Consider the following 26,455-nt stretch of genomic DNA (forward strand, 5'->3'; position numbering starts at 1 on the left):
TTTAAAGAATCATAATCTCTTTAAACATGCTCATTCAGAAATATTTATTGCTGCTACACCACAGGACGGCTCCCACTGCCGACACAATAACAAAAACTGTATTTTTCTGAATCATCAGAATCTCTTCATTGAGTCTATTTTTTTAGCCCTTAAAATGGCTTACAAGATTACTGGCAACTCTTGCTTCCTGTGTTGAACATTTTTGCAATGTCAATTTTTTTTAACTTTTATAATGAGAAACCATTTGAAGGACAGAATAATATTCCTCTTACATGATAAAAATCATAGGCATAAGCTGATAAACTAAAAAAATTCCAGAATATGTCTTAGACCAAGGTGGGAAATAAATCATTCAAGACAGAATCAATTCCACTGTCATTTTGTATAGAAAAAGCAATTCCAATATAGCCACTGAATCATAAAATTTGCAGCCTGGACAGGATATTAAGGAGTGCCTACACCAGTAGCTTGCATCTTGTCTAGGGCACAGACTGCTTGAAAAATGGGAAAAAATGTTTATATGTGCTTTCCCAGAAAAACAAAACAAAACACACATATAAACATAAATGGTTCTGAATATAATTTCAGGGATCTCTCTAGCCCTTTCCCTTCCTCTCTCAAATCAATAATTTTAAAAAAAAGTATTTTTTTAAAGGTTAGAAAGTATAACTTGGGGGTACATTTACTTTCTTTTGTTGTTTTTTTAAAAAATATATTTTTATTTATTTCAGAGAGGAAAGGGGAGATAGAAATAGAAACATCAATGAAGAGAGAGAATCATTAATTGGCTGCCTCTTGTACAACCCCTACTGGGGATTGAGCTAGCAACCTGGGCATGTGCCCTTGACCGGAATCGAACCTGGGACCTTTCAATCCGCAGGCCGACGCTCTATCCACTGAGCCAAGCCAGCTAGGGGTTGGGGGTACATTGAAAGGCTTATCCGTTCATCAGTTTCCAGGGGCATCTCCTGGTAACCTACCTTGATGTCTGGTCATACATGTATTCCTCAGCTCCGACTGAAGCACTTCGAAATTTCTACAAAATATCCAAGATATGGAAATTAAAACCAAGAAGTGAGATCATTATTACAAAATTTAAAAAGTGATAAATGTATCTGAACTGCTTTGTTCTCACTTTAGAAAGGAGAATTATATGTTGTTTGGCATTACATTCTCAACTGCAGTGAAAGGGACCACCCTGTGGGCACAGAACCCACATGTCACCTGCACAGTGGGAACTATCTTCACCAAAAAGCATGTGTGCTCTGTGTATTACTCACGGGTCTGCAGGTGTGTCCTTAGAGTGTCTGCAGGATCTGGAGACTGTTTCCTCAAACATACAACAGCTCTTCCACTGCCTATTACCTCTAATGCTTATTCCAAGTCATAGAATCTGAGTTACTGGGACAGTAATTACACACATCATAGTCCAAGCATCATAGTAGAGAGATTTGGAGCATAGTTTCTAGAGCAAGACTGTGTAAGGTTAAGTTCTAGCTCTCCTGCCTGCTATCTGTGTGAACTGAGGCAAGTGCCATATTTTCTCCATCTGTAAAATGCCTGCTTATAGTGATTAGAAGGACTAAATATGCAAATAAAGTAGAAGAACAGTAAGCGTGATACAGTGGAATCTTGGTTTTTTAGACTTAATTTGCTCTGGAAAGCTATTTGAGAAGCCATTTGTTCATGACAGAGAATCAAAGATTCAGATTTAAGCTTCTTGTACAATCAATCAATCAATCAGCAAAGCATTTAATGGGGATTTTTTGAGGCTTTATCATCTTCTTGGTGCTAGGAGAAAATATAGAAAAATTATAAGGCACTGTACTGTCCCCAGAGAGATAAAAATTGGTGGAGGAGATGGGTAAATTCACATGAAAAGAAACAATAATACAACAACAACAACAACAACAAAAAACAACAACAAAATTACAGCAAATGACTAACTATGACTAACTCTGGAAAAGTGCAGAACGGGCACTGCCAGGAAAGGAAAACCAGCAATATTAGAGTTCATGGAGACTGTGACCTTCGCTCTGACCCTTGGAAGCCAAAGAGAACCTGGGTTTAGTGAAGAAATTAAAAGAAAGTAATCCGGGTGAGAGAGGACCACCAGGACAAAATGATAGGTACGAATGTGGTTCGTGGATGGAGTCAAGGACACAGGCCTGCCCCGGTTATGATGGAAGGACCTGAGCATCTACAGTAGCCACGAGCCAAATGTGCTGAAGTCGATTAGAATTAAATAAAGTTAAACATTCCGTTCCTCAGTCAAGCAGCCACCTTCCCAATACCTCATTGACACATGGAACTAGTGGCTGCCATCTGGGACAGCATGAAAGACAATTTCCATCGCTGCAGAAAGTTCTACTGAACAGGACGAATTTATGAAAAGGTACTTATACTTAGTACAGTTAAGAAATAGGAATATTTGGAGTAGGAGGAGAGCAAGAAGGGAAAGATACTTAAGGAAGTATTTTAGAGATGGAGGGGCTGTGTTTCCAAAGTCTTTGAAGGAATATGTACGGTAATAACCTGCAACAATACATAGTGAACCAGTATTAATAAACATGGCTTTGAATAAATTTATTGTCATGCCATAGAGCTCTGCAGCCTGAGGACAGGCTAGCCTACTAAAACATATTGGGCTCCTAAGGTCTATGGTTCTAATCCCCCTGATTCTAATCCCCCGGGTGATATGAAAAGGTGTGATATAATACAATTGTTCGGACTCAAAGAGACTATCCATATGCTGACTGAAATAAAGAATCACTTCAGTAACTATCAGTGCATATGAACAAGAACTATGAAAAAAAAATAGTTGATATGTTTTAGACACAGAATTACTGTTCTCAAGTTTAAATTTTTTCCCTTAATTCTGTTACACTGTCTTTCAAATTAAAAAAAAATTTAAATGTAGAGTCCACTTGGAATATATCACCATCCTCTATGGGACATGGTCATACTAATGGGTCACATGGCCCTAAATGATTTAGTAGTATGAAGAATTATAATAGAACCAAAATGCTTGGTCCATTCTGGCTACAGTTACAATGCTTCAATGCTTTATAACTGTTTGGGCATCTTTTGATATAATTTGTAGGTTGCCTAAAGGCAAGCTGACAGCCAAGATCGCCATACCTTACTGTGATTTGATGTAGTGCATCTATATATTTCTTAATTATTTAGGTCAAATTACTCCTTTCCTGATACCACTACACACACACACACACACACACACACACACACACACGAGTCAGTCTCTATTAGAGAATGAAATCTGCTCATTCAACATGGGTCTTAGACATTTTAATAATATTCCTAAAAGAATACTAAATTTTAGACAACCTTCCCTTAGTGAAATTTCCTTGGTGAGGTTCCTGAGCTCACCTAATCTACAATATAATGTTGGCCATGCCACAGCTAAAGATCATAATAGAGCATTCCATTACATTCACAGCCAGATTGAAATACAATATGCAAGGTAAACACTGATTTCCAAGACTATGAGAGCAGCTAAAATATTCCAACTATTCCAAATTCAGTGGGAATAATCTTCATATATAGTTTCTGGTAAGTTACTTTCTCATGCACCTAAAAATAAAACCCCAACTACAATAGCTTCCTTTCACCAGCCTCTTTATCTACAACACAAACACAACTGATAACACATCCCCCAAATAGCAGGATGGTTCGTTGACATTGGACAACATCCATGGGCTCTTCTGTGACTAATGGAATATTTCTACACCACATAAGAAAAACATCAGGGCAGACCTTTGGTGAAAAAGCATGTACTTCACATTCCCATGTGGAGTGATTCTAAAACAAACAAGCCAGCAGCGATCATTGTTTCTACAAATTCTATGGGCACAGGAGAATAGGTACAAAGCACACATATACACACACTTGGTTATTGAAAATACAAATTCTTTCTTGAATATTCAATCAGACAAGGTCATAGAAAGTTATATTGTGTGTTGTTGTTGTTTTAAAGAATAGGCAGACAACTGTAGCTACCCTTTGAGAAGGTTACAAACTAGAAGAGGACAAGGTAAAAACTTTAAAAAATAGAAAGTTTCCACATGAAAATCTCTTCATTCCTTATATTTAATTTTTAAGATCAAAACTAAAACAAAGGAATCTGTCATCTAAGAGTCAAAAAAAAAAAATATTCCTCCACATGCCTAGACCAATGGTTTATTAAAACCTGCTCATAATAAAAGATACAAACACATTTTTAAAAAGAGCCATCAACTCACAGCTCAATTCATTTATCCCACTTTAAAAGTAAATAGAGGACAAAAGTTAGCTGAGGATCCCAGTGGGCAATGAGCACTGACCCATGAACCAAGAGGTTATTGGTTTGATTCCCAGTGGGGACGCTTTCCTGGGTTGCCTGGTTGCAGCTATGGCTCAATCCCCAGTGGGGGTGTGCAGAAGACAGCCAAGAGATGTGTTTCTCTCTCATCAATGTTTCTCTCTCTCTCTCTATCCCTCTCCCTTCCTCACTCTCTAAAATCAATAAAAACATATTTTAAAAAATAAAAACCTCAACAGGTCTTAAATTTGTTTTTAAATTAAAAAAAAAAAAAAAAAAAAAAAAAAGTTTGCCGAAACTGGTTTGGCTCAGTGGATAGAGCATCGGCCTGCGGACTGAAAGGTCCGAGGTTCAATTCCAGTCAAGGACATGTACCTTGGTTGTGGGCACATCCCAAGTAGGGGTGATGCAAAAGGCAGCTGATAGATGATTCTCTCTCATCAATGTTTCTAACTCTCTATCCCTCTCTCTTCCTCTCTGTAAAAAATCAATAAAATATATTTAAAAAAATAATAAATAAAGTAAAGTTAACTGGGGTTCTGGATTTAGGTTCTTGCTACTGATGAAAGAGCAGGACTCACCTCCGAGGTCCCGTCCTTGAAGCTCTCGCTGTAAGTGCTGTCCGGGGTGCTGCGCTGGTCATCCTTGAGGTAGGTGCCGTGGCTGGCCATGGAGGGCGCCCCGTACTGAGTCTGTTCAAAGATGACCACACGCTGCTCCTCCCCGTCCCCCCGGGGGTAGTGCACGGGCGGGGCCATGAAGACCGGGGTGAAGTCCTCGGCTTTCACCACCGTGATTCCCGACACGGGGATGATGGCAGGGCTCTCGGGGACGCTGGCGCTGTACTGCTCCCGCTTGGAATTCTCCAGGTGGTCTTGGTTTAGGGAAAGGTTCACAGGCACAGTCTTTAGGACCTGGACGCGGTTTTCTCCTCCACTCAAGTTGCTCTGGGCTTCGCTGGTGCCAAGGCAGTTTCTGTGTGTGGAAACCCACCCCAGCATAGGAGAGAGTTAGGAAGCTCACCGTTTTGCAGCTCGTGATAAAATAACGGAGGCAGGCAATCATCGGCGGGCATGCATGTATCATACTCAGAGGAAAGGCTGATGGGGAACTTCACAACGGGAGCCAAAGGATCTCTGCACCCCTAGGAGGACAACTACACCTGTGTGCCTCCTGCAATCAGTCCCACCTAGAAAGTGCTGTGACTTTAAAAAAGAAGTTTATCTTAATTCTAAGCAAGTCTCTACATCTAACCTTCAGCTCTCAGAAAGCACAGGAGCTGGAGGAAAGACTTAGACGAGTCTTTCTTAAGAAGCAGTCAGACAAACCAGAATGCCGCACGCACATCTCACTGACCTGGCTTCTTCAGTAAGTCAGAGGCTTGAAAAAGGAAGAAGGATGGAAGGGTTATTCTAGACTAGAAGAAATTTATAATGAGAAGATCTTGTTTGGATCCCGATCTGAACAAACCAAAGAGGCATTTTTGAGGCAATTGAATATGGACTGGGTGTTAGGTGATATTAAGAAAGTATGTTAATTTAGTTAGGTGTGGTAAGGATTTTGAGATGATATATAGTGTCCTGGGTTTTTTTAGATATACAAACCAGAAGGAGTTAAGGTAAAATGACATGACTTATTTTAAATTCTTTTGCCACTGAATAAGGAAAAGGAGGGGAAGAGAAAAGGTAGAGATTAAGCAAGTGTAACAAACGTTATCACCACTGAATCAAGAGGATCAGGTGGGCATTTGGGGGTCACTACATGTCCTCTTCTGTAGAAAACTTTCAAAAGAACACATTTTAAAATAGCTTTATTTTTTAAAAGGCAGGAGAACTGACATGGTCATTTGAGGGAGGGTGAGAAGGATATTTTTCACTTTCCTGTGGGCTACACTAAAATTTAGAAATCGTAGGAAAAGTAAGAAGTGAGGATTTATCATTTAAATATTTTCACTAAATGAAGAAATAACATGAGCTCACTCTTGCTTTAACATTGAATTATACATCCGGGGCTTAAGGAAGTGGTGTCACTGTAAAAGAAGATCTCTCAGATCTCAGACCTCCTGGCTGGTACAAAGAGAAAGGAGGATTTAGAAAATTAATTCTTGCCATGCTAGAATAAAATATTTTCATTTATACTGAAGAATTCTGGGAGAGAGCAGAAGAAGAGAGATACTCATTAATGGAAGATGATTATTGATAACAAAATGATTTTACTAGCAAGGTCTTTGTGGTCAGTAAATTCTGAGGCCACCTCTCACTTATTTATTGATTCCTCTGATTGATCACAGAGAAAATACCTGTATTGTACTGAGCCCTATCCCCCATGTCTGCTTTATTTAAACTAGCATGCCCCTTGTAGGGCTTACCGGCATCTCTCACAGAGAGCAATATGCTAATAACATTGGTTCTTCCAAGAATAGAGCTCTCTTGGCTCCTCTCTATAAAGGAAGTCCATTAGCTTCTGAGCTTGCCTAACTCCCAAGCAGGACTTGGTATTTCAGCTTTGATTTTTCAGATAAAACTTCAAAGTGAAGCTGGAGGAAAGAATGGCTCCACATGAACACAGCCAGCACAAAATATCTACACGTCTCCGAGCCTGTCACAGATCTGTACAAACCATTCTAGAAAATAACCCTTTAGAGAATAAAACTGTAAGTCTACCAACAGTCTGGCTTTCAGTAATCACCTGCTTTCGTGGCCAAACCAGGTGGTGAATCTGTATATAGGACACAGTGAAAATGAAGAAATGGTGTTTAATCTGAATCCAGTGAGCTGGAGGATGCCAAAACCCAGACCACCCATTTCTATCAGCATTTCCTAAACCCCATTATTTAGAACATTTGCATGGAATGTTAATAGATGTTCCTCAAAGAAAGGAGTCTGTGATAAAATCAGCATTAAAACAAAACAAAACAAAACAAAACAAAAATCTTTGCCATAACAAGACCACCCCAGTGGGTCACAAACACCATGAACAAGGTAAAAGGCCCCCCAGGCGTTCCTTCCTTCACCTGTTTAACTGTAAGCCAAAATTTCTGAAACTCATTTTACCCCCGACCCTTTTGTGGAGGATTAGCTATTAATATTGGTGGGTAATGTCCTGCGAGTTGAGTGGAGAAGTGTTGGTCTACCTTTATGAGCTACCAAAGCAATTACCCAATTTCCATTCCTCTGGGCTTTGAACTAGGAGAGTCTTAATGGCTTTGCTGAAATATTACAAGTTAACCAACTCCTCTATAGTTACAAGAGTTCATTTTAGTTCACATTTCTTTTCTTTTCTTTTCTTTTTAATATATTTTATTGATTTTTTTACAGAGAGGAAAAGAGAGAGACAGAAAGTTAGAAACATCAATGAGAGAGAATCATCGATCAGCTGCCTCTTGCACACCCCCCACCGGGGATGTGCCCACAACCACAGTACATGCCCTTGACCAGAATCGAACCCAGGACCCTTCAGTCCGCAGGCCAACACTCTATCCACTGAGCTAAACCAGTTTTGGCTAGTCCACATTTCTTAATTCTTTAATTCCTATAAAATGCCTGAATTGTAAACAAAAACTGGATTTATGGTTGGACAAGCCTAGCTGAGTCATTAGTATAGGATGAGGAAATAACAGGCTCAGCAGCATCCTATAGCCTGTAGCTCTGTCCCTGTAGAACAGCATTGGCTTTCAAAGCTGGTGCAGGAGAACTTCAGAAAGACATCCCCAAAATATGGATGATTAAAACAAAGTAAGAATTATTGTGAGATACCGACTCACCTGCAATATAATTTAAAATGGAACCAAATATTATAAAAGCAGAAAAATGCAATTCTAAGAACGGTGCATTCAATATTGTAGGAAGTGGCTATAGGGTCAAGCCTCGGACTGAGGCAGAGCCACATACAAGTCCCAGCACAATTATGCTTCCTTGTTCCTAGGTAGCTAATGGGCTGTGGGAGGTGTAGCAAGTGCTGCCAAAACAAGGCTTGAGTAACAAAATAGATTTGAAACTCACAAGAACATTGTAACCAGGTTGACCACTCCCTTTGTTTTGCTTTGTGTGATCTCACTATAAAATAAAGCTTCGGCTTACAGGCTGTGTCACTGTGTCCTCATCCAGGCACAGTGATCCTACCTAGCCCCAACTGTATTCTCTTGTCTGTCTTCTTTAAACTTTCACCACCCCTCCTCAGGTTCACCCCTGGCTGGACACAATTCACAATATACTTTTTTTTAAAAAAATTTGGATTTTATATCATTGAAAGTCTATTTTCCAAAGAAGCAACTTTCTGTATAGAGTTGTAATGATATCATTTTAGCACATGGCACCTGAATTCATGAATACACTGCAGATCAAATGATACCCTTCCAAATCACATTCAGCCAGAGTCTACTAAGTCATAATTAGTCTATACAAGGTGGTTTTGTGTATCCCTCACTGCCATCTTTCATAAAGGTGTTCCATTAAAATCACAAAAATAACCATTAAAATACAATGAGCACCTGTCACTTTAAAGGTGTTTTAAAAGATGCTCTAATTAAACATGGTTCTTTTGTCTACTATGATGCAGACAGAGCACACATCTGAGACTCATTTTCTCCAGATCCCTCTATGATTGCTGACATAGACCTTGCAGCAGCATAGTCTTAGCTTAATAAAAAGTGGCTAGACGGAGGAAAAGTTACAAGACCTGAAGAGTGGCAGCCTCTTTCTCCCTGTCACCACTACTGCCATCTGGGACCCAGGGCCCAGGGCAGTGTGGGGAATCAGCAGGTCCCTGGGGACCTGCAAATCAGATGCAGCTAGTCATAATCATCTGCTGGGATACACCTTGGAGATGGTGCATAGCTTAGGGCTGCTAGTTGGTGGGGTGGCCCCAACTGCTAGTCCTAATATATAAAAACCCAGGGCTGTAACATCCAAAACAATCGAAGACTCAACCAACCGAAAAGTCATTGCTGGGTTGCCGTGGCAACCAGGCACTGGCTGCCGGTCGCTGCTGCAAGTGCCACAACCCAGCACTGACTGCCAAGGGGGGCTGTGGATCAGTCCTGAAGAGAAGCCTGCAGAGAGAAGCAGGGTCTGATCCACAGCCTCTGTGGCAGCTGTTGATAAGCCCTTGCCTCTCTCTTTCTCTCAGACTTCACTGGGGCTGCTGATCAACCTCACCTCTCTGATCAGCCCCATTAATAGGCCCAGAGAAGCTGACTGGCATAGAAACTTACCAATCAAAACCAAATCTGGGTGAAGTGTGAGAAGCCAATGGCTGCCTAGGAGGTGGAGCTTTTGATGCTGACTGGCATAGAAAATGACCAATCAGAACCTAATCTGGGTGAACTGCAAAGGCAGAACCTAAGGTGGCGGCTGAGGAGGGATTTTAAGGGCAACAGCTGTTTGGTGTAAGGTGTAAGAAAGCGGCTCAATTTTTTAATAACCAGTTTGGCAGTACAATGCATATGGCTGGCTATCAGTCCAGATATATGGATTATGTAATTTTGCCTGCCAAGAGTATCTCCTCCTAATGAAAACAGTTTCCCCCTCCCCTCATTTAAGCAATCTGATCCTATATAATCTATCTATACTACTAAAAGGCTACTATGCCATTAAACCGGACCAACCAGCCATCTTCCAGCCGTCTGATTTCTTTCTGGACAAAGCCTAGGTGATGGGGGCCAAGGCAGAGGCTGTTAGGGATCTAGGCCAAACAGGGAGGCCTGAAGTCCTGCCTGGGACCACATGAATAAGCATATCTAAGGCGTGAATGAAACGATACAGACTGCGGATTCAAAATCACCTTCCCCAATTGCCTTCCTCCGAAATAAAACTTTTATTTTCCTTTTAAATTTCAATCTGTAGGACTGCATCCTGGTTTCCAATTGGTTCTTATTTCAAGATTGCAGGGAAGGTGTATGATGCAATGATCTCCCTGACATCTGTCCTGTGCTTCCTCCTTGACCGTGTCCACTGCTACTGACAGAGTCTCTTCCTCTACCTCATTAAAAGCAAGCTCCAAGTGCCTGGTCCCCGGAAGAGCCTGATCACAGTTACACAGCCGTGGGAGTGACAGAAAACTCACCTCAGTGGTGGGCTATCTTGCCAGCAGATCACCTCTAACTATGGAGATTTTCAGCTTCCTCGGAAGAGGGTATGCATATCAGGAGCCTGCTGGTGACTCTTTGGATGCATAGTCCAAAAATGCAATTTTCTCTCTCTACTGAGAGTGGGTTTTGGCCCAGACTCCAAAACACAGTTAGAAGAGGCTATGACCCTCTCTCCTGTAGTTTAGTACTGTTTGAAAAACAACAAAAGCAAACAAACAAAAACACAGAACAAGAGTTTTTTGGAAGCCAGGCATATTCCTTTACATGGCACGGTACCTTTTGTCCTGATCTTCTTGGTTGTCACTTGCTTTGCTCACAGATAGCAGCCTCTTGTCTCGAGGAACCTGGAACCATCAGAAACCATCAGTGAGACTTACAAAGATGCAACTGTGACCATGTGCAGAGCTGGACTCCAACAGAAGCAAAACAACTGAAATGGGTCACACTCCAGGGGAAGGCGGCAGATCTGCTATAGCCAGGAGCTGGTTAAAGGTGGAGTAGGTGCAATGACAGGGGACCAGACACAAAGGGGTGATGCTAAATGGAGAGCCACACAATCATGATTCTGCTGTGCACGACGGACATGGACAACTGTCCTGAACCTGAGCCGCTCCTCAGCCCTCCCCACCTTACGCATGGATGGGGGGAAGGAATACAATAAATGAAGGATGGATCTACACATCTGTGCCCTAAAGCAGATAAAAAACATATCTTGGAGTTACAACAAGTATCCTGTTAAGGAATAGGCACTGACTCTCTACTCTGATGAGGGCCTGCAGGTGCTGACATGAAGGGGAGCAAACTGGGCAGGGGCTGCACTGTCCAGTGAGGGAGCAGAGTCTGGTATACCTGGACCACCCTTTACCACCCTCTCTACATAGTTCAGGTCCTTGCTTCCACAGTTTTTTCTTCTAAACACAATTCTTTTGTCTACAGAAGCACAATGCTAATATACTGCCTGAAACATTATTGAAAAAGTACCACTTGTGAGAAGGTACACCCCACCAGCAGTTTCTGATCGCCATCTCACCTCCCTACTGCAGCTCAGATTGTTTGCGTATCTCTGCCATAGTTTTCAAACATGGAAATAGTAGGTTTGGATTTGGTTGGTTGGATAATTTTGGGGAAAGGGGATGTTTTATTTTATTCTTTCTAGATCTTCCTTCTAGCCAAACTCCTCTGCATCTAAAATGCAGTCTTCACTGTTTTGACATAAAAGAGCATTTATGAGAAGTGTTTCTCTTCTGAATTCCTCTAGCAATTCTTAAGATTTCCACTCACCTGGGTCATATGCAAGCCCAGTCAACTGGACTAAGGAGAAAAAAATGAAATGGGCACACTCCAGAGAAAGGCGTGGCTAAGAGCATGGTGGCTAAGAGTAAAGACTGGACTGTCTGGGTTCAAATCTCCAGCTCTACCACTAACTAAACTCTGCCTCACTTTCCTTATCTATAAAACAGACTTAATGGTAGTTTTAGATCTCACAGTTTTCAATAAAATTAGATGAGTTAATTTTTTGAAGCATTTAGATTGTATGGTACAAGTATACTATATAACAAAAAGGCCAATACGTAGACCAAAGTGCGGTACAGCTGAACAACCAGTCGCTATGACATGCGCTGACCACTAGGGGTGTGCATGGAACATGGTGAGCATCAGCCATGGTGGGATGGTGGAGCAGTGAATGGGGGCACCAGACCAAGATGGGGCACCAGTCACTGTCATTGGGGTGAGCCTCTGGTGGTTACTAAAAATTCTTTGCTCGCGTGTGCCATAGTCTGACCTAGCACTTGTACCTGCTGCTGGCGCCTGGTGCTGGCCTCTGTTGCTCAGTCTCATCAGTGGGTGTGAGCAGTGGCTGCCCATCCTGATGGACCCTGGAGGCTTCTCCACCTCTCCCTGCTCCTGAGGGGCAATCGGGGCTGGCAGCCACAGCTCATACCCGCTGATGGCACTAAGCGACTGGGGCCAGTGCCAACAGTGGATGTAAGTTAAACCAGCACCATCAGTGCATGGGAGCGGCAGTGTGAGTGGGGCTGCTGGCACACATGGTACCAGAAGCCATGGCAGGAGGGGCCAGGCAGTGGCCCAGAGCATGGGCCAAGACCTTCCTTGTGTCCCCCACAGCCTTGTGGCCCACAGTTCTTTTCAAGGTGCACAAATTCGTGCACTGAGCCCCTAGTTTCTTAAATAAAAATAAAATAAAATCAACTCTAAGCCTTTTATTCACATGTCAATGTTGAGAGTCTACATACAACATTCCTGGCATTGCTAAATGCTGGGTAGAAATGAGAGTAATAAAATATTGTTCCTATCATCTACTGAAGATAATATATAAACATAAAATTCAATCCTCAGCACAACCATGTTCATAGCAGCATCACTCACAATAGCCAAAAGCTGAAAACAACTTCAATGTCCATGTACAAATGAATGGATAAACAAAATGTGGTATATACATACAGTGGAATATTATTCAGCCTCAGTAATGAAATTCTGATACCTGCTATAATATAAACAAGCGTTAAAGGCGTTACGAGCCCAGCTGGAGTGGCTCAAGGATTGAGTTTGAGCTATGAATCCAGAGGTCAGGGGTCGATTCCCAGTCAGGGCATATACTGTGGTTGCAGGCTCAATCCTCACTGGGGGATGTGCGAGAGGCAGCCAATCAATGATTCTCCCTCATCATTAGTGTTTCTATCTCTCTCTCCCTCTCCTTTCCTCTCTGAAATAAAAATACACTTTTCAAAAAACTTTAAAAAATAAATAAAGACTTTACAATAAATCCCATGGGACTCAAAGCCATATAGTTTTCTCTGAATGCCTGTTTCCTGGTTCAGCCTGCAACAGTCCTATTTTCTTATTCTCCTTTAACATTTCATGTAATATCAGTTTGGTGGTGACAAATTCCTTTAGCTTATTCTTGTCTGGGAAGTTCTTTATCTGCCCTTTGATTCTAAATAATAGCTTTGCTGGGTAGAGTAATCTTGGTTTTAGGTCCTTGCTTTTCATCTCTCTGAATATTTCTTATCAATCCCTTCTGGCCTGTAAAGTTTCTGTTGAGAAATCAGTTGACATTCTTATGGCAGCTCCTTTGTAGAAGGTAACTGACTGCTTCTCTTTTACTGATTTTAAGATTCTCCCTTTGTCTTTAACTTTCTACATTTTACATTTTTACATTTTACTTATGATTGTGTCTTGTGCCTCTTTGTGTTCATCTTGTTTGGGAACTTTTGTATTTCCTGGATTTGTATGACTACTTCCTTCACCAGACTAGAGAAGTTTTCTGTCATTTTTTCAAATATGTTCTCTCTCTGTGTCTTTTCCTTCCAGCATCACCATGATGCAAATGTTGGTATGTTTGTAGTGGTCCCAGATGCTCCTCCTACTATTTTCACTTTTTTATTCTTTTTCCTTTTTGCTGTTCTGATTGGATGTTTTTTGCTTACTTATATTTCAAATTACTGACTTGATTCTTAACTTCATCTACTTTACTCCTGATTCCCTGTAAATTATTCTTCATTTCAGTTAGTGTATCCTTCATTTTTTACTGGTCCTTTTTTATGCTGTTGAGGTTTTCACTTAGTTCACTGAGCATTCTTATAACCAGTGTTTTGGACTCAGCATCTAGTAAATAGATTGCTTGTCTCCATTTTGCTTAGTTCTTTTTCTGGAGTTTTGTTCTGTTCTTTCATTTGGGACATGTCTCTTTGTCTCCTCATTTTGGCAGCCTTCCTGTGTTGCTTCTATATATTAAGCAGAGCTGCTATTTCTCTCCGGAGGCTTGGTAGATTGGCCTAATGTAGCAGGTGTTTTGAGGCCAGTGGCACAGCCTCCCTGATCACTCAAGCTGGGCACTTGAAGTGTGCCCATGTGGGAAGTGTATATCCTCATGTAGTTGAGTCTTGGTTATTGCTGGAACATCAATGGGAGAGATTTACTCCCAGGCTGATCAGCTGTAAGGATTGGCTGTGACCACCAACGACTGGCCACTGATCTCCAACCACAGTGGGACATCACCTGTGTAGGGGACCACCCCACAGAGCAGGACTTATTCAGCAGGGCTCTGATGCCTGAGGAGTCCGGCCCTTGAGTGTGTCACATGTAGAGGTTGTTGGGTGGTAATACTTGGACATGGTCTGAAACTGTCCACTGCATACACTGGCTTTGGGCCTCCCCTGAGGTGCAGGCCAGGGTCAACTGCCACCTGTGTTCTAACCAGAGCCACATGGCATGAGCTACAAAGTGATCTGCAGATAGCTGCTATTTGTGGTGGGCTTGGAGGTGCCTGGGTGAGGCAAAGCTGCAAACCAAAGCCAGCTGCTACTAGTGCAGGACTGAGCCACTTAGCAAGAGGGGGCACGCTGAGGCCAGATGCTACTTGCTTGAGAGATTTTAGGAAAATGTGAAGCATGAGCCGCTGGAAACAGCTTGGGTGAGCCTGAAAGTTGGGTGGGGCAGGGATTCAGTGAATCACCAGGGCGGGGCACATAGCGATAGCCAGGTTGATGGAGTGTCAGATATGGTGCCCGGCTGATGGCTCTGTGTGGAGGAAGGGCTCATCAAAGGAACGGTGGCCTCTGCCAGCACTTCTGTATGGGAGAAAGCCACCCTCCCAGCTCTCTCAGCCTACGCTGAGCAATTCAGTTCCTCCATATTTCTGGTGCCTTTCAAGCTGCTGCCCCAGCACTGGAGCTCAGAGGGAGTGAGTCTGAGTTAAGTTAGTGCATTTGGGGCCCTTGAAGAAGAACTGCCTGGGACTCGAGCAGCATCAGTCTCCTTCAACCTCAATCCCTTCTGGATTTTATAGCCAGAAGTTATGGGGACTTCTCTTCCTGGCGCTGGAACCCTGGGCTGGGGGCCTGGTATGTGGCTTCTGCAGCTGACATGTCCCTCCCTTTTGTTTTTTTGTTTTTTGGGTTTTTTTCTTCACCCAAGGATATTTTTTCCATTGTTTTAGAGAGAGTAGAAGGGAGGGAGGAAGAGAGAAATGGAGGAAGAGAAAGAGAGAGAATGATCGATCTGAGAGAGACACATCAATTGGTTTCCTCCCACACAAGCCCTGACTGGGCACATCGAACCTGCAACCCAGGTACATGCCCTTGAGTGGGAATTGAACCTGAGACCCTTCAGTGCATGGGCTGATGGGACTGGCCAGGGCTCCCTCCTGATTTTTATCTGCCACACTTGGGTGTGGGACCAGCCTTTTCCATGTCTCCCCTCTCCTACCAATCTTAATGGCTTCTTCCTAATTCCTTAGTTGTCGGGCTTCTATTCAGCCAGATTTCAGGCAGTTCTGAGTGATGGCTGTTGTGTAGTTTAGTTGTCATTTTGATGTGGTTGTGGGAGGAGGCAAGTACCACATGTACCGCCAGCTTGCCTGGAAATCCAAAAGGAATTTTTTTTTTTTTGGAACACTGAATTGTGTATTCCCAAAGTTCATAAGTTGATGCCCTAAACCCACGCGTGACTATATTTGGAAATAGGGACTTTTTTTTTTACATCAAGAAGGTAATTAAGGTTAAGTGAAGTCTTAAGCCCTAATCCAGTGGGGCTTACCGTATTTTTCGGACCATAAGACGCTCCGGACCATAAGACGCACCAGTTTTTAGAGAAGGGAAATGAAGAAAAAAAGATTCTGAAACAAATAGTGTCCTAAAATATTTTATGTGCATTAAAACCCAACATCACAGTCATAAACACATGTAATCAACCCTGTAAAGTAAACAGCAGCATTTAGAACCATTTTAGAGCCAGGCAAGCACACAGAGACCACACAGAGCCGGGCAAGTAAAAAAACTTTTTTTTTTAAAGTATATGTGTAGGCTATATTTGGACCATAAGACGCAGGGACTTTTTCCCCCCACTTCGGGGGGGGGGGGGGGGGGGCGTCTTATGGTCCGAAAAATACGGTATATCCGTATAAGAAAAGGAAAAGGCACCAGAGTACACATACAGAGAAAAAGTCATGTCAGGACACAGCAAGAAGATGGCCATCTGCAAGCAAGAAATAAAGAGCGGTCTCACTAGAAACCAACCCTACCAGCACCGTGATCTCAGACTTCCAGCCTCCAGAACTCTGAGAAGAAGAAGAAAAAAAATCCGTTGTTTAGGCCACCCAGTCATGGCAATTTGTTACGGCAGCCTGAGAAAACTAAAATGGTATAACGGATCAGACATTGGGAAATAGACAGAATTGACCTGTGACCTTGAGTAAATCCCACTTAGTTGCCTGAACTATAAAACATAAAACAGGATGGGGCTCCCCGCAGTGAGCCTATGGAGACAGTTTAAAAAGGTAGGCGAAAAGACTTCGACCTCTTCTCCAAGGAAACACAAATGGCGGGTGCTGCAGAAGGGTCTGGAGGGCCAGGGCCCCGGGATGGGAGGCCGCGGTGGCTTTGGTGCACGATTTGGCAGTGGCATCTAAGCCTGGGTCACGGTATGGTCAGGGCCAGGACTGTGGCCGCAGAGGTCCCAGAGGCAAGACCATGGACAAAGACATGAAGATCAAGTCCCTGGAGAAGATCTAACTCTTCTCCTTGCCCATCAAGGAATCTGAGATCGTTGGCTTTTTCCTGGGGGTAACTTTAAAGGAGGAGGTTTTGAACATTATGCCAGGACAAAAGCAGACCCCTGCTGGTCAAAGGCATTTGCTGTCACTGGGGGACTACAGTGGATGTGCCAGTCTAGGTGTTAAGTGCTCTGAGGAAGTAGCCACTGTCATCTCTGGAGCCATCATCCTGGCAGAGCTCTCTACTGTCCCCCGCAGAGAGGCTACTGGGGGAACAAGATAGGCAAGCCCCACACTGGCTTGTAAGGTGAGCCCCACTGTGGCTCTGTGATGGTGCCCCCCGGGACACAGGCCTCGTCTCAGGCCCTCCCCCTGCCCCCTGCCCCCTGCCCCTGTCTGTGCCCAAGAGGCTGCTGCTCATGGCTGGTATCCATGACTGCTACACCTCAGCCAGGGGCTGCACTGCTATAGGGGCAATTTCACCAAGGCCTATAGCTATCTCACCCCCGAGCTCTGGAACGAGACGGTGCACTAAGCCTCCCTATCAGGAACTCGCTGACCACCTTATAAAGACCCACATGGCAGTTTCTGTGCAGAGGACCCAGGCTCCAGCTGTGGCCTACCACATAACTTTATACAAGAAAAACAATAAAGTGAATTAAGCATGTTTTTTTTAAAAAGACTTTGAAATGTATAAATTATTACACCGTGATATGCCAATGCCAGCTTCTAAGGACAGGGACCACCATCTCCTGAGTGCCTACTGTGTGTCACACACACTCCCCTCTGACAAAGCCCACCGCTGTCCCCTAAGGGATAAGGCACTCCAGCCTTAGGAGGAAGGAAAAATGGTGTCAATTACAGAAAAGAATCAAAGAGCATTCCAAAAAGGTAGAAAAAGCATATAAAATTTAAGTAATAATGTGGAGAGAATTATTTCAATGACTTCCCAACGTTTTTCCTCCAAAAGCTAAACTCTTTTCAGTAACATTTTTCTTTACTACAGAAAAGTCTATCCTCAATGTAGATTAAGCTTTGTTATAACTTTAACATCAGCATACATAAACTAGGAACATCCAAAGGGCTAAGTTGTGAAAATGATTATTTAGACACGAAATTTCTGGAAACAAGACTAACCCTTTAATGTTTTTAATGTAGTAAAGCTTATATAAAATAAACAAAGCCATGTTATTATATTAATCTACAAAGACTTAGAAAACACTTTATTTAAATATTTTATATCCTAAATAAATAAATTGTAGAAAATAAGTCATTCAACAGAAAGTGTTATAGACTTGGCTACAAATTGAGTTTTATGTAAAGTCTCTACTCTGCATCTCAAAATATTTGCAAAAAGCAATATTTCATCTCCTTTAAATATTAAAAATCTACAACAGGAAAGGTAATATTAGTAAATATTAGACATATTTAATAATAATTATTCTCTGGAAAATAAAAAACATTGTTTTCATAAATTACTAATGATTTTTGTTTTGATCTGTTTTTCTTTTTCATTAATACAAAACAATCATCCTCTAATAAAGATATATGAAATTATTACCATTTTACACTGATGGAATATAAAAATAGAGCAATATAGTTCTTCAAAATATATTTTAATATATTTCCTCCAAGCCTCATGAAACTATTAACAACATTATTTTAATGTAGTTATAAAAGTTGCAAAAAGAAGTTGTAATGACCCAAGTAATTAAATCAGGGTCACTTTAATGATGTGTTGCTAGATTTTAAAAATTGGTGAAACTATCAAGTCTTAACTATTTTTTTAATCATGAAGGAAAAATTATTTCTTTCTAAGGACGAGACCTTTCCTGAACCTTATGTATTACCACAAATGTCCAATAAAGCTGAACCTTCAAGAACTGGCCTAGCACATGAGGCAGACTAACTGATAAGTTCTGTGTTTCAGGACCATCCTCAATAAATTTTGAAATTTTTACTCCAAAACATGTATTTTTTTTCAAATGAGCTCCTCAGTAAAAAATGAATTAAAAGTACAGAACAACCACAAACAGAGAAAAAGAGAAAGAAAAGCCTACCATGAAACCATCTTTGTTTTTCAGGCTCATTTTTGGTCAGGTGCTACCTGTTCGCCGGAGGAAACTGCCCTATTGACATGAAATGTAGTTTAGGCTCTAACACATCCTTTCATCTTGAGTCCAAGCTCCACAAAATTAAAATCCCTTCTTGCTCTGTCAGGAGCCATGGTGGGAGTTCCATACCTTCCCAAGATGGCTGTCAAAATCTGCCAACTCCACCCTCTTGGTAAGGGGGGTGGGGTGGGAGAGGGATCAGTATCAATGGGCAAGGGGACCAGTGGGAGATCCTTCATATATAGGCTATCTCAAAAAAAAATGTATACACACTTCAAATAATTATAAAGGCAGTGTTTATTAAAATACATTTCATTTTCAAATTTTACAGCTATTCACTGTTACAAGTGTGTATACATTTTAGGGGGCACCCTGAAAAGATTTATTTATTTGAGTTAATAATATTCTCATTTAATATACCTACATGGCCTGACCTGTCAGCTACTCGTATCTTGTCTTGCATCTTAGATAAGGCCAACGTGGCTTGGCTCTCATTCATCTCCCCACAGAGAAGCCTCCTGTGTGTTTTAATGGGGAAAATGGAAAGAAGCTGAAAGAGGAGTAAGTAATTGCGGCAACGAGTTGACCTGGGGGCAGGCCCAGTGGATGGTGTTGGTGGGAGATCTTTGGAAAGCAGGAAAACTCTGGTTTAGGAGAGAAAACAGGGACAACTCAACTTGCAAAAGTGGAGACCGCTGAAAGGAAACAGGAAGTGGTAAGCAGGAAGGAAATAGGAAACCAAGACTGAACCTTACTAAAAGGGAAATGGTTTCTCTTAGGTTATTTTCTCATGGTAGAGAGAGAGGGGGATGTGGGTGGCCAGTTCTTATTCTAAAATATAAAGTTCACTGTGCCCAACCAGCAAAATAAACACCACCATTCTCACCTTTTAGCCAAATCCCAGCATTAGCCAATACTGTTTATAATAAAAGCAACAATAAATCTCCTCATTCAGTAAATACTTGATTTTTTTTTTTTTTTTTTTTTTTACATTTCACTGGTTCTAAGGGAGCAGGTCATACAGATATACAGTCTTATAGTTGAGACAGATTGCTGTTTGTTGTTTGATTTCTTGAAATACTCCTATTTTGAAGGTATCGTATGGCAGGTATTTTTTTTGTAATATATGTGTATTACATTTATTTCATCTTAAGGGTCCTTCAAAATATTTAGTACCCATCAAAACAAATGGAGACAGAATTGTAGCAAAAGTAGGTTCTGAAATTGCTGCAAAAATCTACTCCAAAAAAGCATTTATTGAAATACTCCTTATAAACCTGAGAAGTCTAGAACCCCTGAATGTTCCTTAAATGAAATAGAAATCTAAAAGCAGCCTAACTGACCAACAACTGAGCAATCACTACATTATGGTACAGCTACACAATATAATAGTCTCAATCACCAAAAATAATAATCCTAAAGTTAAAGGGTTTGTCATATGACACGGAGTAGGAATTATATGTAAATAATATGCTTGCCTGTGAACGGAGAACACAGAAGTAATTATGCCAATGCCAACTGCCTCCGGTGGGTGGGAAACTGTGCTTCATCAATGGCAAATCAGTGAGGCAATGAGAACAGGAAGAGGCTGGATTCCACAGAGGTGTGGAACTCCTATTTGTTCTCTGGCCTGGGATAAAGACTCTGTCCCTCTTCTCAGCGCGGAGGGGAGGCCCCGGGGGATGGAAGAGGAGGGGGGTGGGGCTGTAGGACCTTACCTTGTAGTAGTCATACAGCAGGCCGAGGGCGGCTGCACTGTCCTCATCGCCATTAATGCTCATCATCGCCTTGGTGGCCGCCGTCAGGGGATTCTCCAAATATGACTTCCAGGCTTCATCCTCACTCGTGTAAGCTCTTCGGGTGTTGAATGGAGGGTCAGTGGGCATGGGCACTAAGGCCACCAATCGTTTATTACTGTAAAAGAAAAAAAATGAGGTTCGTTATCAGAGAAATAGTCATTTTCCCACAAACACCACGCACATTCTATGGTTAATGTGTACTTCCCCAGAATGGAGGGGAAATGAAGGTTAAAACTAAAGAGACTGCCACGTGGCATTGATAAAGTCACTGGTTTATGTTTTCCCTGTCTATGAGAAGGAATAGTGGCCTTTGAAAGGTTGTAATAAGTAGAGAAAGTGGTTCCCCTCACACTTGGTTTTCCATATCCAATTATTCTAGGAGCCAAATCCCTTAATTTGATTATTCTTCATTAATGACTATTAGAAGGAAACCCTGTTGAGGAAGCAGGTTTCATTTCGTTCTCTGAGTTCTAATTAGAAACATATGCCATACGCAAGTGTAATCACACATTAATGATCATCAAAAATTGTCTGACCTAGTTCAATCCACGTGTGACATTGCTAGAGAATTAGAGGCTGCCGCAAGTCTCTTAATTAAAAAGGCTACGTAAGCTACTCTGCAAACAAGACTCGCAGATACGCTGTCTAATGAGAATAAGAAGCAAGATGATGAGACAGCATTGCCAAAGAATCCTACTATAATCGACACAGAAGCTACAGGTTACAACAACCATCATGGGGAGTGAGGAGTGTGTCTAGAGCAGTGGTCGGCAAACTGCGGCTCGCAAGCCACATGCGGCTCTTTGGCCCCTTGAGTGTGGCTCTTCCACAAAATACCACGTGCGGGCGCGCACATACAGTGCGATTGAAACTTCGTGGCCCGTGCGCAGAAGTCAGTTTTTGGCCTGGGCGAGTCTATTTTGAAGAAGTGGCGTTAGAACACTCAAGGGGCCAAAGAACCACATGTGGCTTGTGAGCCTAGGTTTGCCGACCACTGGCCTAGAGAATCTGCAGTAGAGACTTCAGTAGAGGATTGACAGAAAGGGGCTGGAGTAATCATTTATTAACCCTGACCAAGCCAAACTCGGGTAAAGCAGATATTGATGAACAAGGCAATTTTCTTAAAGAGGGTGTGACAATGGCTCTTTGGAGACCATGACAGTCTTCAGCAGCTCCCGGGGCAGGGCCCCGCTGTCAAGGAAAGGAGCCCAGGACGGCGTTGGCACTCACCTCCTGGCCCTCTTTCACTTGTTCATGGAAATGGAAACCAAACGGAACAATGAGACACTGTATTTCAGTAACTCCTCGGTCCATTCACCGTGACAGGACAGCCAGGGGAAGGCAATAACTGTACTAATCAATGGAAATTCAGGCACCAAGGGCCTCTGATGGTCGTTCAAGTTCTAAAAGAGGTCCCTTTTCGTTAACATTCGTACCCGACCTTCCAGGGCTCCATGGCCTCCCCGCTCACTTTGTAATGGGGAAGTGGTGTGAACCCACAACAGTGAATTGTGGGTCCTTCATGTGCTGGCCTGGTGCCATGCTCTGGTGGAAGGTCAGAAAACAACAGTGAACGTGGTAAGATATATTTGGGGACAGAGTAGGAAATCCACAACTAACAGGGTGGAATCAATGCCACATGGTCTTCAGGCCCCTGATTTGCACTCTGGGTGCCAGTAGTTTGGAAGACCTGATTTGGGACGAGATAGAGGATATTAATCCAATTGCAAATGAGTTGGATTAAAAGGATACAATCAAGTTTCTGGAAGGCAATGAGAAAACCCGCTAGTGGGAGGGTTTATCTGCCACGATGGGAGTAGCACAGACCCTAAAAGTGAGTCTTGCTCACCACTTACGGTGGTGGAAAATTGCCTGAGCGTCAGCTTCTTTGGGCTTCAAGTAAGAAGAGCGATGCCCACCTTACCGACCTCACAATGTGATTGTCAGAATCAAATAAAATAGTGGGTAAGACAGTTTTCTAAACTGCACACACTATGTAAACAAACAGGGATTACTGTCACCGAGCGGCTCTATGTTCCTGTAAAGTGTGTGGGTATACCGATTTGGGGTAGCATTGGTTATAATTTTAAAGTGCTGATGATAATCATTAATTAAAGGGAAAATGAAGTTGTCCTTTAGCAATATTCTGTGAGTATTTATTAAGAGTCCAACGGGTAGTTCTAGAGGAGACCATGGTGAAAGAGACAGGTACTGCCTTGTCGCCCACGTACCTGCTGTCCAGTGGGGCAGAGCCCGTAGTGTCAACAAGAGGCATGAATGTGAGAAAGGGAAATGGATGGTGTCATGAGGGTATATGTGACAGAGGGGACTAACCTAATCAGAGACTCTAGGAGGAATGGAAGTGTCTACAAATATCTGAAGGATAGGTCCCATGTTAAAATGGGCAGATGAGGGGAATATTTCTCACGGCGAAGAGTATGCTGGTAATGCAGAACACTGGGACTTTCTGACAAAAGGAGCACATTTGTATCATCGGCATGCTTTGACCTACCAGTAAAATAACAGCATTTCTGTGCTGTAAAAATTGTTAATCATGCCGAAACCCATTTGGCTCAGTGGATAGAGTGTTGGCCTGCAGGATGAAAGGTCCCAGGTTTGATTCCAGTCAAGGGCTTGTACCTTGGTTGTGGGCACATCCCCAGTAGGGGTGTGCAGGAGGCAGCTGATCGATGTTTCTCATTGATGTTTCTGACTATCTCTCTCCCTTCCTCTCTGTAAGAAATCAATAAAATATATTTTTAAAAATTGTTAATCATATAGGATAAGGTTGGACTTGGAGACAGAAATGTTGGTGGGCTGGACCTGGGGAGTATTACGCTAAGAAAAATAAGCCAGTCAGAGAAAGACAAGTATCTCATGATCTCACTCATAAGTGCAACCAAATGAACAAAATAAACTGACGAACAAAATACAGCCAGAGACATGGAAGCATGCAACAGACTGGCGAATCTCAGGGGGAAGGAGTGGGGGTGGGAGACGACTCAGAAAAAGATGAACCAAAGAAGTTGCGTGCATACGTGCATAACCCATGGACACAGACAATAGTGCAGTGAAGGCATGGGGAAGGAGCGGGAGCAAGATGGAATGGGTCAATTGCAGGGGGTGGGGAGAGGGTTGGCGCAAGATGGGACATCTGTAATACTTTCTACAGTAAAACTAAACTTTAAAAATAAAATCATTAAATAAAATAAAGTCTACAGAGAGAAATTATGGCAGTTGTCACCACCTCCCCTTCCACAGTTGTGTAGCTGGGGCCACCCTGGGTTCCTGTCTGCAGCCTTTACTTAAAAGGTGAAACAGAGGATTCGGAACCCCAATCATGGCCCATGAGAGCCCAGGCATCGTGCACACTTCCTAAAAACGCTCAGTCCCACAGGAAGGAAGGAAGAGCTTCATGCTATCTACAGTCACCTCACTATTGAAAAAGATGAGGATTTTATTACGTTTCATGCCTCAGAGAAGCACCTATTGCTGGGGGAGGGGAGTGTTAATTACAACACTGGCTGATTTCCAGAAGTTCAGCAGGAAGTGCCAGAGGGAGGGACAAGAGCCAGATCTTGAGCCACACTCAGCAGTGTCCTGATTCACTGGAGAGATTTCTCCCTCGAGTCTTCCTTCTTCAGGGCCCCGCTCCCTCCTGCCGAGCTTCCTGGATGGCTGATTTCATCTGTTCCCAGCACAAACGTTCCCTCATAAACTGAGATGCATCAGCCTTTCCCCTGTGATGAAATGGCTGATGAGTCCTCGCAGGATCAATGGAAAGAAATAGTCTGGGAAAGCACAACTTGACTCGTTTCTTTTCCAACATCGGATGGCCGAAGGAGTCTTTTATGCTCTTCCCTTTAGCCGTGTGATGACTTCAATATTTCCCCCCCACAGATTAGAATCTCTCTTGTACAGAGCACTGTGGAATAAAGGTTGGTTTTATAACCACAGAATAATCTCCCTGGTAGAGTGAGCAAAAGCCCTGTGAAGAAAGGAAAGTTTCACAGAGCAGCTTTTACCAAAGTTTGGAACAATTTCTGGAGATTTTATCGTTGTGCTAACACTGCTGTGATAAACATTTTCAGTATCTTTTTGTGTAGCTTTAGGTGTATTAGGTTATGGGTAGCCTCAAACACAGAACTGTAAAGAGCAACGATAGCCCTTGTTGGTGTGGCTCAGTGGGTTAAGCATCATCCCATGCACCAAAAGGTCACTGGTTCAGTTCCAGGTCAGGACACATGCTAGGGTTGCAGGCTCGATCCTTAGTAGGGGATGTGCAGGAGACAGCCAACTGGTATTTCTCTCGCACATCAATGATTCTCTTTCTCCCCCTCTCCTTTCTTCTCTCTCTAGAATCAACACAAACCTTTTTTTTTTTTTTTTTTTTGAAGCAACTACTATAAACTTTATCTCTGATCCTTCTCTGGATAAAAGTCTAGATCAGTAGTCAGCAAACTGCGGCTCGCGAGCCACAGCTCTTTGGCCCCTTGAGTGTGGCTCTTCCACTGGCTTGGGCGAGTCTATTTTGAAGAAGTGGCATTAGAACAAGTTTAAAAATTTGGCTCTCAAAAGAAATTTCAATCGCTGTACTGTTGATATTGGGCTCTGTTGACTAATGAGTTTGCCGATCACTGGTCTAGATGAATACCTGAGCACTCATAGCAAAGCTAAATCAGGCTGTATTAGTTCACAGATTTAATTTTTTTCTCATTTGTTTTCTTTAATCCAATACTTCATTTTGTGGATGTTGAGAGATGAGTCATCAGCTTTAGTAGTGAAAGAGGTGGAGCAGACATGTGACTAAGACCATAACCAAGTCAAGAAAAGCTCTAGATCACTGGGTCAGAGATAACCTATAAACCCCCCCCCCTCCCCCCCGAGCATTAACAACAGTCTAATGCAGAAATGCTTTGCTGGAGAGGAGCACACAACGTCTCTATCTCCTAAAAATATGTATAGAAATAGTCAATAAATCCATTTTACTTGGAATCACAAAACAAAAATGAGAAGAGAGAATTGTTCACACAAACTATCACTTTCAATTCATTTCTAATCATCCATTTCTTTCATAATTCCTAGGAGGGCATAGGTTTGGGGGCTTTGTTTTGTTTTGTTTATATTTTGGTATATTTTTTTAAAACCTAGGGGGAGGGTGGTTTTGGAGTTGAATTTCAGTTTTAATCCTGGTTGTGTCCCAATGATACCTCGTAGAGTTTTCCCTCCCACATTTTTCCAGAATTGCCTTATATGACCAATAGCATATGGCAAAAGTGACAGTAAGGCACTTCTGGAATTAGATAATAAAGTCTCCAGCTTCCATCTTGATAAATCTCAATTTCTCTCTACCTCTATGTCTGTCCTCCATTCTTTATCCTCTACCTCTCTCTCTCTCTTTATCCAGGAAAAGCCAACTGACATATTGTGTGGAGGAACTGAAACCTTGACCTGAGAACGGCCAACAACCACATGAGTGAGTTTCACATCAGTAGATTCTCCAGAGTCCAGGCTTACATCAATCATAGCCCCAGATGTGAACTTAATTACATTTGAGAGACCCAGAGCCAGAACCAATCAGCTAAACTGCTCTCAGATTCCTTTTAGAAACTGAGAGAT

At 42.4% G+C, this 26,455-nt stretch overlaps 1 protein-coding gene across 7 annotated transcripts in view; it reads right to left on the reverse strand.

The window, feature by feature from the left end:
* Positions 1–26,455, reverse strand: part of GRHL2 (grainyhead like transcription factor 2) — a 115,169-nt gene that overhangs the window by 56,185 nt on the left and 32,529 nt on the right. For 6 of the 7 annotated variants that reach the window (XM_036436686.2, XM_036436687.2, XM_036436689.2 and 3 more), the window contains exons 2-6: positions 20,756–20,951; positions 10,686–10,753; positions 7,010–7,039; positions 4,903–5,296; positions 981–1,036 (exon numbers count right to left, since the gene is read on the reverse strand). In XM_036436686.2, coding sequence (XP_036292579.1) covers positions 981–1,036; positions 4,903–5,296; positions 7,010–7,039; positions 10,686–10,753; positions 20,756–20,923 — 716 coding nt within the window. In that variant the 5' untranslated portion in view covers positions 20,924–20,951. The remainder of the gene's footprint in view (positions 1–980; positions 1,037–4,902; positions 5,297–7,009; positions 7,040–10,685; positions 10,754–20,755; positions 20,952–26,455) is intronic. The other variant, XM_036436691.1, reaches the window with a different exon arrangement.

Source organism: Pipistrellus kuhlii, unplaced genomic scaffold (genome assembly GCF_014108245.1).
Source record: "Pipistrellus kuhlii isolate mPipKuh1 unplaced genomic scaffold, mPipKuh1.p scaffold_m20_p_14, whole genome shotgun sequence".
NCBI classification, from domain to species: domain Eukaryota; kingdom Metazoa; phylum Chordata; class Mammalia; order Chiroptera; family Vespertilionidae; genus Pipistrellus; species Pipistrellus kuhlii.